Consider the following 13,342-nt stretch of genomic DNA (forward strand, 5'->3'; position numbering starts at 1 on the left):
TCCATATGAAAACACTAGACATTAATTTTAGTGCTCTGAGCACCGTTATTTTTAAGTCATTTATCAAGATTCTTTTTATAAGTAAATTTTCATGCACGTAAAATGCTGTATATCTTAACTCAGAAAAATTCTGCAATGAAAGCTGAGTTAAGCCATCAGTTGGTTTGCAAATGTTTTCCATAGCTGTTAGATAAATGCCTTCTTTGATTCTTTTTAGATTATAATATATGACCACTCACTTAATAGTTATTGAAATTAATGTATTTCTCTGCCCTTTGTTCCCAGTCATCCTCAGTAGAGAAGAAATATGCTATTCTTCGCACAGCAGTTTACAGAGCAAGCACAGAAAGGAAACACAAAGCAGCAATAAAAGAGGAAGGCGTGTGGTTTGGAAATGTGTATGTGTAATTATATTTCTTTATGATAACTTTTTGTTCTCTGCTACTTAAAATTGGAAGCAGCAATGGATGTCTTCTCCTGAATTATTTGACTGCTTCCTTGCGAATTCTGTGAAGCCTGGATTGACGCTCCAGTATAAACTTTGTAATTTTCACCCATTGCGATAGAGTCTCATCTCATTTATGTGACTGAAAATCTGGAGAAGTGCTAGTGAAGTCATTGCAAACGGAATACAGTCTAGTCAATGGGGAATTATACACTGTATTAACCTGTGCAAATGTATTCCTATGTCCTGTGTTGCTTTCATCTGTATAAAAGATGACAAGTAGTAGTATTTTTCAAATTTAATGATGGAATACGATGACTGAGTTGATTTAATTGTTTAATGTTTATTGTCTTGAAGTGAAACTACAGGAGTGTCCATATTGCTCTCAAATACTGTATCAAACACCTTTGAAGTAGCATGACAAGGTGAAGGGATGATGTATACTTGCCAAGAATTGAAGGTTCAGAAAAATTGCTGTAGTGGGATCAATGAAGTCCAGGATTCTGTCTCTAACATTAGCAGGAGTAGAGGCCGTTCAGGGAGACCACGCAAGCCTGCCTGCCTGCCTTCTGCAGTCCATTTCCCTTGTACTCCCCTAGCATCCATAATTATTGGATTATGAATGTTTGGGGCTGCAGCTCTGCCGTATATCTGTTTATGAACCTGTTGACCATGAACTTGTCTTCTCCCTTTTTGAACCTCCTCATACTGTCATCCTCCACAGATACCTGTGGCAGGAAGCTCTAGATGTTCATAATCCCCAGTCTTCTGGCACAGTTCATCTTTTGGTTTCCTTTCCCTTTCGTACAGATGGTGAGAAAGGAAAATATTTTTCTGAGTCTGAAGTGACAAGAATGCTTTCTTACAGGCAAACCCCATTCCTGAATTTTGTGGATTGGATTAAAACCACAGTTGGGGTATTTTATCCTAAATGCCTTTTTTAAAAAAATGAAGTTTGTCTATCAGTTTCTTCTCAATGGATTTTGAACTAATTGATCTCTTGCATCTAAACTTATATGAAACATATAGACATCTGGAGGATGTGAACAACTTCTCAGTTTGTGAAAAATGATTTTTTGTGTAATGAAACCACAATTTTCATCAGTTCTGAGCCAGGCAGAATGGTCTCCATCCCAGATATTGGAAAGTATCTGACCAGTAAGTATCTGCATTCTGGTTTGTATCACCAGCCACAATACATGCTGCTAATTGTCTAGTTTAATTAGTAGGTGATGTGACAGAAAGCTGAGAGGAGGAATCCAAGCATGGAAATTGAAGATGGAAGTATTTCTGGGGAGTGTTTAGGGAGTATTAAAGCACAGATTAGGAAACTGCTGGTCTTCATTAGTTTCAATGCTCCCGGTACAACTTACTTTGTATTTGTGTATTTTGCCCAGAAAAAAATTTTGGCTTTGTACATTTGTCTTCAGAAAAGCACGTAAATGCTGCTACTAGTATATCAGGGGCTGCTAACACAGATTTCTGTCTCATCTTTCACATACTGGATTTGACTTTGCCAGCACTTTATCATTCTTCAGTCAACAGAGGAATTTTATTCGGGGTTGCCATTTGCTACCTGAGGTTTCACTTTTTTGCTCTCACACTTCTCTTTTCAGAAGGCAAAGCTCCTCTTAGCACAGAACTCTCTGCACTGGCTGTACCATCCAGTTCAGTACCGTCTAGTTCTCCACTCCTTTTTTAGATTTTTCTGACAAGTTTCTTTAAGAAATCTTCTCTGCTCTAACTGTGAGACTGTGAAGAAAGGATTCTGTGACAGTTAGTTCCTAGCCCCCAAGACAAAGGATGTCCTTGTATCTTTGAATTGAGGAAGATCAAGTCTCCATTCATAGGCTCAAGTACAAGATAATTGTTAAGCACCATAATCCTTCTTTGCAGCCAGGGAACTGGTTTGCACCTTTTATTTTTTGGAGTAAGTTTTCATATTTGATTGCATGTTATCACACGGAAAATGTAATTCGTAGTGAATGAGGGCCATTACTGAGGAAGATTCTACTGGTCTAGCAGTCTCAGTAAGACGACAGCAGACCAGCACAGTGCAGCACTATGTCCTAGCTAGAGAAGAGATTAGTTTAAAAAAGGAAAAAAAGTGTTTCTTCCTAACAGTTAGCAGAGGACAGCTGCATAGTCTTGACCAAGGGAAGGGTAAACATGCAAAAATCAAACTTTTTTCTAGTACAAAGAATGCAATTTATAGGACCACGTCAGAGTTTGGCCAATTTACCCTTCCTCCAAGAATTCCAGATCTGAGCGGACATTGGTGTCTCTCATCGTGACAGTCTCATGAGGGAGATGAGGATTTACTTGTCTCTTCTGGGCCATGTTGTCTTCTGCATCTATGTACTGCTGTGTGACAGATGTGTCTCAGATACGTGCAAGGGAGTGACTGTGGTCTCTGCCAGATAATCAGTAAATTTATTGATCTCTAGATAATCATTGTATATGGTTATCTAGATAGTAGATAATCACTGCTCTGTTATCAGGCCCTCTCTCACTTTTTCTCATCTTTCTGGAAAGTGGCTGCTGTTCCCATTCTTTCTGATTAGTCCCTGAACTAACACATGGAACATTCATGGACAGCTTCGAGGTTCAAGATCTCTAGAAGAGCCATACTGAGAATGCTAAGGTAGCTGTTACATCTAGCTAAGACTGCTGGCATATCAGGAAAGCTGCTCTTTTTGCTGAAGACCTGAAATCAGTCTTCAAAAGAACAGGCTGCTGTTGAAGTGCTACCCACAGCTGAGTGTGCATGTACCACAAGAAAGAAGTTACGGTGAACAAGTACCAGGAGAAGAAAGAAGTTATGGAATAGAGTAGCAACGTTGAGATGTATTTTTGGTATGAACAGTGCTCACCCTGTCCTTCCCTTTAATAGTTTGTATTATGGAATTCTGTCCTGGAAGAGAAACTTCAAGACTTGTGCATTGATCTTTCATGCTCTTGTGGGAAGTGCGTCGCATAGTGTGGGGCTGCTGCTAAAGCAAAAAGCTCTGACACATGAGCTTTAGACAATTTCAGCTGCTCTAAGTGATTCTTCTTTGATGCCATTGCCACTTCGATATAATTTAGGTTATGAATTAGCCTTTTCAGTCTGAATTATATAGCCTGAATTTTTTACAGCATATCCACAACTGAGTTGCATCAACACTTAGTTGAAGCATAGTTATCTTAATTAATTTTCCCACCACTGTTCCTGTGGTTTATTTTTGGTTGCTACTGAAGGTGTAATTGGTTAAATGAGAGTAAGCTGTGCATGAAATCATTACTTCCTTCATGGTTTTTACATATTTTTCATTTTGTCCTCACAAGTAAACTTAGTTGGAACGTCACAGATTAAAAATATATCTAAACTGTGTATGCTTTAGTCAATGCAGAAGCTAAGTCACCCACATGATGTGTAAGAAGCTGGTGTAGCTGACTCTTCTCTGTCCTTTTTTTTTGCATTTTAACTGCTGATAGTTATTTTTCTTATGTTTTCATACAGGCAGGCTAATGTAGTTCATATACTTTTCAGAGCGCTCTAGCTTAAACTTGAACTACTTTTTTATGCATATTGAACTTACATAAGAGATTTTCAGATTGGTTTACAAATCTAAGAATGAACTTGGAAAAAACCCAATATAATACAAATCCTGTATTACAGGATTCTTATTTTTATGCTTTCTCTAGGAAAGAATATAATTTACAAAATACGACTTATTACCTTCTTTCTGCTTTCATAGTAGATATCATGCTGTTGGAATTACTAAGAATGAGAACAAATTATAGCATTGACCTTTTGAAGCATTATTTTCTTAGTTGTGTTTTCCAGAGCTTAAACTTAGTTTAATCTTGACGCACTCTTACCTTTGAGGCTAATGAAAATAACGATCAGGTTTTATGCAATACTACTTCTGATGCCTATAGTGTCAGAGCACAAGAGGTAGGGCTGTAATTTTATGTTGATTCCTTTCCCCACCCTCACTGTATATTTTATTCATCATGAATAAAGCTCTAATTCTGTACCAGAGGACAGCTGTATCTTAATCATAAATGCAAACCATGATACAAGTTGTATTTTAGTTGATTGTTCTCTTTTGCCTGTATGACGGAATCTTCAGGGTTTTTCCTAAAAGAGTATATTGTTCCATTTTAGACTCCCAAGAATGCACAAGGAGGGAAGGGAGGAATCTGTGTGTCAGCCCGCTAGCATGTCAGAGCATGAGACAACGAAGTTAAAAAGGAGCATAGCAAAACCGGTGTCCGTCGTGTCAAAGAATGGGAATTTGAAAAAGACACTTCCCACAGCTTCTGCTTGCGAAGGCGTTCAGCATGGTTTTGGCGCACCACCTTCGTCTTCTCTACATGGTAAAGTACCTAAAATGACAGCAAGCGGGGTAATAAAAGGCATGACTTTCTTTCATTGTAACAGTTCTTTTCGAAACGGTTGTAAATATATAGTGTCCTCCAGTGCATTTCTAACAGAGAGTGCTGTAAGCCACAAGCATTCCAGTTTTTACGTCAAGTGTGGTCTGATACTCCTTCTTCTGCCAAAACCAGCAGACTTACTGGGCTTCTGGTATTCGGTGAGCTAGAATATTGCAGTGGGCAGCTGTAGCACGAACATACGCTCCGTCCTTCTCTCTGAAGCCTTTAGAAGGGAACGCTCTTCTTTCTCTGGGCATTACAGGGGATGCGGACGACACTTTCTTTGTGGGCTGTGAATACATAAAAAGACTCCTGCAAAGCTTCACATCTTTCAAAAGAAAAAAAAAAGAAGAAATGGAATAGTGGAGGTGTAACGCTGGCTTTAATTCAGTATACCAACTGCAAAGTGCATCAGAGGATGTGTTTATCCTGGTTTTAGAAAGTTAAAGTTATCCATACTTCTTTTCTGTGCAGATTTACCTGTTCACAGTTTCTTTCAGCGAGAAGGCTGTGCAACGGGTCTTAAATATGCTTTTTTCCCACATTTTGGGAAGTAGACGCTGCAGAAACGTCAACTTGTCGGAAGGTTAACTTAAATTAGAAAATGATTGCGCATGGTGATCTGCTTTAAATGACTGACATTTTCCTTTTTAATGGGTCGGTTGCAGATAATATTGGAAGGACTGAAATGCAAACAGCTGTTTTGGAACCGAGTTGCTGTAAGAAGACTTGTGAGCAACCGAAAGGTGAAAGATCTTCCAAAAAGCCTTTGAGAGAAAAAGTTTATTCTTATGATAGAACAGGTACGTAAGTCATCGCACCGGGGGGGAAGACTGCTCTTAGTTGTGCCTGTACGGCCTGGGTATTTACATCAGATTTACACTGATGTAATGCAGAATACACCCAAGTGCTACAGTCTGTCCTCACCCCTCTCCTGCCTTTAGAGTAAGAGAACATGTGTAGGGGAGAGCTGACACAGACGTAAAAGAGGGAGTGCTGTCACTTTAAGCCTTATTTCAAAGGCTGACAACTTTATCCTCCCTATTCACCTTCTGATGGTTTATTTTTTTATACCTGACCTCAGAGCAGAATTTCCTTTCAGACAGCATTTGAATTCTTATTCTAATGTTGTGTCTGTTTGACAGTTAGCTACAGGGAGTTTTCTTTTAATTAGAAGATTTGTAAAGAACGGTCACGTTTTCCTACTTATCTTCCAGGATTAGTGTTGGGAAAAATAGATTTTGATCATTATTTCTCCATTAAGAATTTCTGTCGCTGCGTCTGAAAGTTGTGGGGGAGTGGTACCACAACTGGATTCTAATTTTTTTTCTTTTTTTGCAAACTTTTTTCTATGCACATTTTAATGGGGATTAAAGACTATGGGCAAAACATATTTTTAATGCTTTCCGGGACTTCTCAAATTGTTTTCCATAATGTTATAGAATCTTTTGTTCAGCTGGAGTGTTCTTCTCCTGCACGGGACTAGATAGGTCTGATTTCTAAAGGGGTAGTAGGTTTCATGTAACAAGGAATTTCTTTTAAATATTAGAAAGAAAAGTATTATTGTTATTCTTTTGTTTTCAACATTCTTTTTGTTTAGCTGAGATTTTGCTCCGTCTTCAGAAGCCTTTTCTCATTCTTTCAGTCTTTTCAGCATTTGAGAAGGTCTTTGGCCTGCAAATCCTATTTTTTCTACCGAGTACTTTGGATTTTGCTGTGTAAATTACACCAAAGATCAGTGCAAAATCACTGGAAATTGAAATTTCTTTGAAGCAAATTGAGCCACTGTTCTTCAATTGCAGGAAAATACATTTGGAATATCTGATGGCTTTTCTTTTCTTTTCTTTTCTTTTTTTTTTTCGAGAAAGGCTTTCTAACACACGTTTTCAGTGTCTTCCAGCTCGGTCTGAATAACATTAGACCAAGCCTCCACACTTGTTAAGGCTTAGGTAAGGAAACTAAAGAATGAATGGCTGGCTGGCTTGTGCAATGAATCTAAAGATTTCATGTTTAAGGGGAAAAAAACCACCCACTTTTTTTTTTCTTTTCTTGATGTACCAGAACCAGTTGATGATGATGTTATAATGCATATCTTGAGGCTTCGAGGCAAACTTGGCTGGCAAACAAAGTTACCGTCCTGTGAATGGTTAGCTAGAGAGGCTGATGTGGCCAGACTCCAGAAGTTCACACTTGAGGTGACTTTCACTTTCCCTTCTCCACATCCTGTGCAATTACACGTTCTAGACATGATGCTGGTTATAAATCCAGAAACACTTATTTCCTGAAAGCTTTTGCCTCTGAAGAAGGATAGATCTGTTCTTAGAATCAACAAAATGTTTAACAAGAATAAACTCTTAGAATGCTAATCAGCAGGATTGAATTTGAATTTTTAAAAGCAGGAAGTGGAAGCCAAATTACGCTTTGCAAGGGTCAGAGCCTTAGCAGAGTTCTGGGAGGAGATGGCCAGAATAGCGGTACCTAGAATTATTTATTCCGCCTCTGGGTCCATAGCGATCGCTTAAACTTGGTACTTAGCCGGTCCCCACAGCTGAGCTATTCTAGCCCTAAGTCGAAGTGTGATCGTGTCTGTCCTGATCAGACGTGCCAAGTACGAGGCCAGTATTTGTGGTGAGTGGGACTGGGCGGTCTGCTCTTGATGTAGCCAAATGGGGCGCCGCCTGTGTTCTCTTACTAGTTTGGTGCATTCAAAGACAGACAGACACATATCTGGTTTAATTTTCATTTTGCATACATGCTTTTTCATGAACAGAAAAAAGTAGGCAATACAGCAAAAAAAAAAATCAGGTTTCTTTCAACGTGCACAACGTTGTGAAATATTTTGGATGCACAATAAAAATAAAATATGTGTTGCATTGTATCCCTTGGGACTTTTGGTTTCAGATGTGGCTGCAAAATACTTAAGAAGCATTACAGTTGTCCACAAAACTAAAACTTCTTCCAGCTATAATGATGCATTTTCAAAACAACTAGATACCACTGATATCTGCAGTCTTTAACTGTTAGATGTTTGCTGCTTAAGAGCTTTATGGTGTTTTTTAAGCTCAACAATGCTTACCACTTTTTATCGATGGAGAAACTTAACTACTAAAAGGTTTCTTCAAGTTTGCATAAAAAATGTGGAACACTAGCAGGGTTATATGAGACCTTTCTCAACAGGAAACAGTAATATTGAAGTAGCTGCTGGTGGAACGGGAAAGTAATTATTTAGAGTGGAAACGATAGAATAGAAAAGTGGGATGATAATAGAATAATGTTCTAGTCAATTCAGTGTTATTACTAAGCTTGTTATAAGAAAGTTTGGATACTTCATTTGCCTTCTCATAGTAAAATCTATAGATATATAACTTGTAATCATGAAAAGCAAATTAGATAGCTACGTATAACTGATATCCTCTTTTGACAGAAACCTTTACTGCTGAAAGACAGTGGGGAATATATATATTGTCTTCAACGAAACAGGAACAACCTTAAAGCTCCCTACAACCCATACGATTTACAGGCTGTCTCTACGAACACAGCTATGCAAAACAAAGAATATTGGACTGTCACAGCTTCATTTGTGTCTGAGGTAACATATTGTACAGCACACAGAACAACACGAACCCAGAGGTTTCCACAGAAAGAACAATTTGCTTTTCGTTTAGTATCAAGTTGTGTTCCCATGGCAGTTATGTTCCCTTCTTTGCTTAAGAGCTTACTGGTCCCTCCTAAAGACAAGTCCTCTGTTGGCTTTGAGCTGAGCACAGCTCATCTTTCTGCTCTGGCATATGTTTAGCTCTTGAGCTACGGTATAGTTCAAGACTAGGTGTCTCAGAAGATGGGTAACTTAAAACTTTGCACCCCGTAATCCACTAACTATCTGCATTTCTGGGCATAGTAATGCACAACAGGGAATACACTCGCACCCTGCATGTCCTGATCTCAGAGAAGGGCGTACCCTCTGCTGATAGTTGTGCAGTTGTGGAAACTGGTAACGTTCATGACTTGTCGTTGCTTTTTCTGTTCTTTTACTCTTTGCATTGTAAACAGGTAAGCCCTTAGTGACTTATTGATTACTCTTTGTTTAGTCTCGACAGCATTATCTTTTTAAAAAAAGAAAAGACCAAAGTTTATTCTCTATCTCAGAATGAGATCTCACGGCTGATTTAAGCCTGCGTAAGGCTGCTGAGAGACCGGCTCTAAGCCACCCTCTCCATTGCGTTGGCACTGGCGATTTCGTGGCCGGTATGTTGGATCACCTCACTGATTTAGCTGAAAATGAATGACAATACTTTATATGTGTATTTGTCGGCTTGCCGGGTTAATTTTCAGTCAGATTAGAGAGCTAATCCGTCTCACCAGGAGCACAGAGTACCGATACGTCTAAAAGAAGCACTAAAAATAATACCGTGTAAGGTTCTGAGCACCACATTGCCTGACGTTTCATCAGTTCCCAAGTGCCTTTGAAGAGAACTCAACTTTGAAGCCCTTTTTCTCTTTAGCGTCAGTGAAGTTTAAAACTAGTACGAGACTAACTTTGCATGGAGGAAGTGATAATTGCATAATTTACATAATTGGATTGTTGCTGGATGCTAAAGTTAAAGTTTTTGTTGGATGTACGAGCTGCATGGTTTGAATGTCAGGAAATTACAGACATGGCTTAGGAACTGATGTAGCTGTTGTTAAAATGGGGAAGACGTTTTTGCTACCAGTGGAGGTACTAAGCTTTTATAAAACCAGACTGGAAGAAAAGAATAACTGTTGGGAACCTGACTGGGAAAAAAAAGGCTGCAACCTTGTTCCTTTGCCTTCAGAATGCTTGCCGTAGCACGTAAACCTGAAGTACAGTCTTGATTTAAATACAGAGTGATTTGTTCCAAAACGTCTGTAATCAAAGGCCTGCTACTTGCTTTGGCTAAACCGGAGAATGATGCATTCAAAACAACTAATCAGTGCTTGGTAGCCAGTCTTCTCTCTCTTACGTTCCTGTGAAAGATAACAAAGATTTCTATGAAAGTCCATCCGCCCGTTGCCACTTTACTGTATCCTTGCCAGCCAGACTCCAGCCCGTGATTTGAAAAGGCATTATGCTAATTCACAATTCCTAATGTTTATACCCTGTCACACAGGTGTGAGCATTCTCTTTGGAGAATGAAAATCTATTTGCTTACCCTGTTGTTGGTTTGGTTCCAGGAGGCTGTTTGCCTACCTGACAGATATGGCGGAGGTTCGCGGAAAGGTTTTTTTGGAGTTTGCTGCCAGAAGGTGTTATGGTGACCACCCTCTGGGTGGGTCTATCTGCCCACATTGTATTGGAAGTCTTTCCACAGGTCTAATTCTCTTTTCCTCTTATTCAGTGTTTTATCACGCAGTGATGGGAAGAAATGGATATTCCATAGTTTTACTTGCTAACAGTAAATAAGGGCATTCAGATTTCTCCTTCTTACATACTTTCTGTGAGATAGGGCATTTTTGTACAAGAAAGGTATTCACTAAGCCTAAACAAATGGATTTTAAAATGTACTGAGGGGCTTTCCTAACCAGGGACAGACTCAGGCATCTGCCTGAACACTTTCCTGAATAGTGTGTATGTGCCGTAATGACATATTTTGAATGATAGAAACATCTTAATATTTAAAATGATGAAAACATCTCGTAACTGTAAGCTTGTTCAAGAATCAAACAAAAACTGCATTGGTCGACAAGATAAAACATGGTGAATTTTGTCACCGCTGAGGTCATCAGCATTCATGCTTTTTGTCTTTGATAATGAAGATTCAGCAATGCTTGTCAAATTCTTTTTGAAAAGGAGTTGTGTATTTCTTCCTAATTTTTTCCCTAGATTTCTGCAGGCCGTAAATTAGGAGAAACGGAAATAACACCGGTGCCACAATGGCTGCATGAAAGACAGCTGTATTATAGGTTACTCAACTTGAATTTCTTTTCCAATTTCAGGTAAGAAAATGAAAAAAAAAAATTGACGTTAGCCAATCACAGTAATAATTTTCAATATCTTTGTATGATAAAATGCCAACTTAATACTCTGTTAATTCCTGCATAGGCATTTTCAAGAATTACAATATCTAAAGACTACTCAAAATCTTTTCAATTCTTATGTCTAAATCATTAACCGAACCAAACATCCTCTTTTCTCTTTTGCTATTTTTTGTTTCTTCTTGTTTATTTATTTAACCTCAGAAAAAGTAAGAATATCTCTAGTAATATCTTCCAAAGCACTAAATTTTAGGAGGCAAGTTAATTCTTCCATTTGTTCTCTTCCACGTTATATAGAATGTATGAAATAGCTAATACCGTTCACCTTATATAGAATGCATTCAAGCAAATCATGTAGTGTAAAATAGAAGAAAATATTTTAGTGGCTGGCTCTTTTGGAAACATCAGTAAAAACATGATAGCTGAATTTTAACCTCTTGCTTAGACTAATATTAAACATCCACCTCCTGCACATTTGGCTCAATATTTTACTATCATTAATTTTTAGTGGGAGATACTTGTTTCTGGTTTATTTTTTACTTTTATCTAGAGAATATTGCTGGAAGTGATTCAGTTTTGGTACTTGACCCTGTGTCTCATGTTGGATTTGTGCATGCAAGTTTTTGTGCGTGCATCAGTCCTCACAATGATGGCATCACAAATTTCACACATTTTTGAAAATGCATTTTATGTTTGCCAGTGCCACATTCCACATATAAAAATTAACCAAAGTAATCATGATTTTATTTTATTAAATTGCTCCACAAAATTCTGATAACATTTGTTGTTACTGAGTATGTGTGTGTATGTGTCAATTAGAGATGGGAACGTTTAGAAGACAGACAAGCCAATTTTAAACTTTTAAACAAAATTTTACTAAACTGACATTCTTTAACTATGCACTTTACGTTAATGCTTAGATCATATCCATTATCAGCCATTATCACTCCATAGTCAGTTAATCCTTCACAATCTCTGTCTGTGAGTATGAAGTACCGCAGACCTGATGCGGTGTGTTTAGCACAGTTCTTGATTACCTCGGTCACTGAGGTTGAGGAGATGAGACTCAAAACCCGTCTACCAAGGGAAGCTGAAACGATAATGAACACGCTGCATCTCTTCTCCTCGCCCAAGCACGTTGGGGAACCTGCCCATTTATAAATGTACTGTGTTTATATTGTTTCTAGACAATCGGCCTCTGCCTCTGGGCTAGGTGTTGCAAAAGCTCAATGAGCACTTTCCCAGACTGCAGTAGGTGTGTTATCCTGTAGCTTAGCTGGGGTTTTTTTGTTTTGTTTCTTAGTTAGCTGCTATTTCTTTTCTTAAAGCAAAAGTAATGTTTGCCCAGCTTTGGAGGTCATGTTTTATCACTGCCCAGTAACTGACCATCAGTGAGTTATGGGTTCTGGGACCCTTTGCTTTCAAACTGTGGCCATATTTTCAAGGCCTTTACTGTTACCCCGTGCTTAACCTACATCCCGACAAGAAATGTCTGGTACCAAGGTCCAGTTTACACAGGAAGTTCTCAGAACAAGTTGGCAACAAGCCTAACGGGCCAGGACAGGGGCTTGGTGCAGCTCGCATGAGGCACAGTTAGCTTAAAGCTTCTCGTTTATTAGTGGCAGAGGCGGTACTATTTTTACTCGGCACAGAAATGCTTATGCAGTTATGGTCTATTAAATATGCTTACGTTTGGGTTTAAAACAAGCTAATATTAATGTTTGCCTAGTGTACTTTGTCTTTTGTGAGTACAACAGGCCTCTGCTTTAGCTATACTTTTATAAGTCTGTCATGATAGATGAAGAGGTGTGGAGGCAACGTTTGGGAGCAGATTTAGAAAGTAGAAACTGGCTAAATAGATCTGCATCTGTCTCCCAACAGCGTAAGTACAGTTAATGAGCTGTTGCAACAGCAGGTGTGACCGTCTGCAAAATTTATATGCATAAATAATTATTTCTGTTGCTTCTAGAATGAGGAAATACTTTCTAGTCTGGAAAATCAATGCTAGAAGAAGCAAGACGAACAAGACCAAGTCAGTCTGAATGTAGGTTTTTCATGCGAAAAGAATTAAAGAATACTTCATCTCCTGCTGTACACTTTACCAATCTTAGTTTCCTTAAATACTTTATAAATCAACAAAGACCATTACACAAATGCCAGGCTACCTGTTGATAACAGCATGGAAGACTTACTCTAATAAAATTTTTATGGTACTTTTATCTTGCTGTGAAGGAGCCTGGAATTTTTATCTGGAGAAACCTGAGCTTTAATTTGATGTTTGTCTAGTGCCAAGCACAGTGGGATTCTGCTTTATGACTAGGGATTTTCACCATAAATGGGATGAAAATAGCAATTAACATAATGTTATATTGTAAAATGAGAATGGTTGCACCAAATCCAGGCTGAATATGGGCTGAATGAGAAGATGGAATTCAGTCTGTATGTTGAGGTGAGTAAACAAAATCCCATCACACTTCA

General features: G+C 38.5%; 1 protein-coding gene across 1 annotated transcript; it reads left to right on the forward strand.

Annotated features, from left to right (window-relative positions):
• The first annotated feature begins 4,653 nt into the window (after window positions 1-4,653).
• Window positions 4,654-12,097, forward strand: DNAH14 (dynein axonemal heavy chain 14). The gene is made up of 6 exons (XM_076335334.1): window positions 4,654-4,810; window positions 5,539-5,673; window positions 6,932-7,065; window positions 8,295-8,459; window positions 10,713-10,825; window positions 12,052-12,097. Exons 1-6 carry the CDS (start codon window positions 4,654-4,656, stop codon window positions 12,095-12,097), a joined length of 750 nt encoding a protein of 249 aa, XP_076191449.1.
• The last annotated feature ends 1,245 nt before the right edge of the window (window positions 12,098-13,342 follow it).

This window comes from Aptenodytes patagonicus, chromosome 3, assembly GCF_965638725.1.
Source record: "Aptenodytes patagonicus chromosome 3, bAptPat1.pri.cur, whole genome shotgun sequence".
Lineage (NCBI taxonomy): Eukaryota > Metazoa > Chordata > Aves > Sphenisciformes > Spheniscidae > Aptenodytes > Aptenodytes patagonicus.

Bases quoted from the DNA above. Each gene is read 5' to 3' on its own strand.
- DNAH14 (XM_076335334.1), top strand. From the start codon at position 4,654: ATGTCAGAGCATGAGACAACGAAGTTAAAAAGGAGCATAGCAAAACCG. The intron at 8,460-10,712 runs GTAACATATTGT...TTTTTTCCCTAG, and splicing joins CAGCTTCATTTGTGTCTGAG to ATTTCTGCAGGCCGTAAATT. The intron at 10,826-12,051 runs GTAAGAAAATGA...TATTGTTTCTAG, and splicing joins AATTTCTTTTCCAATTTCAG to ACAATCGGCCTCTGCCTCTG.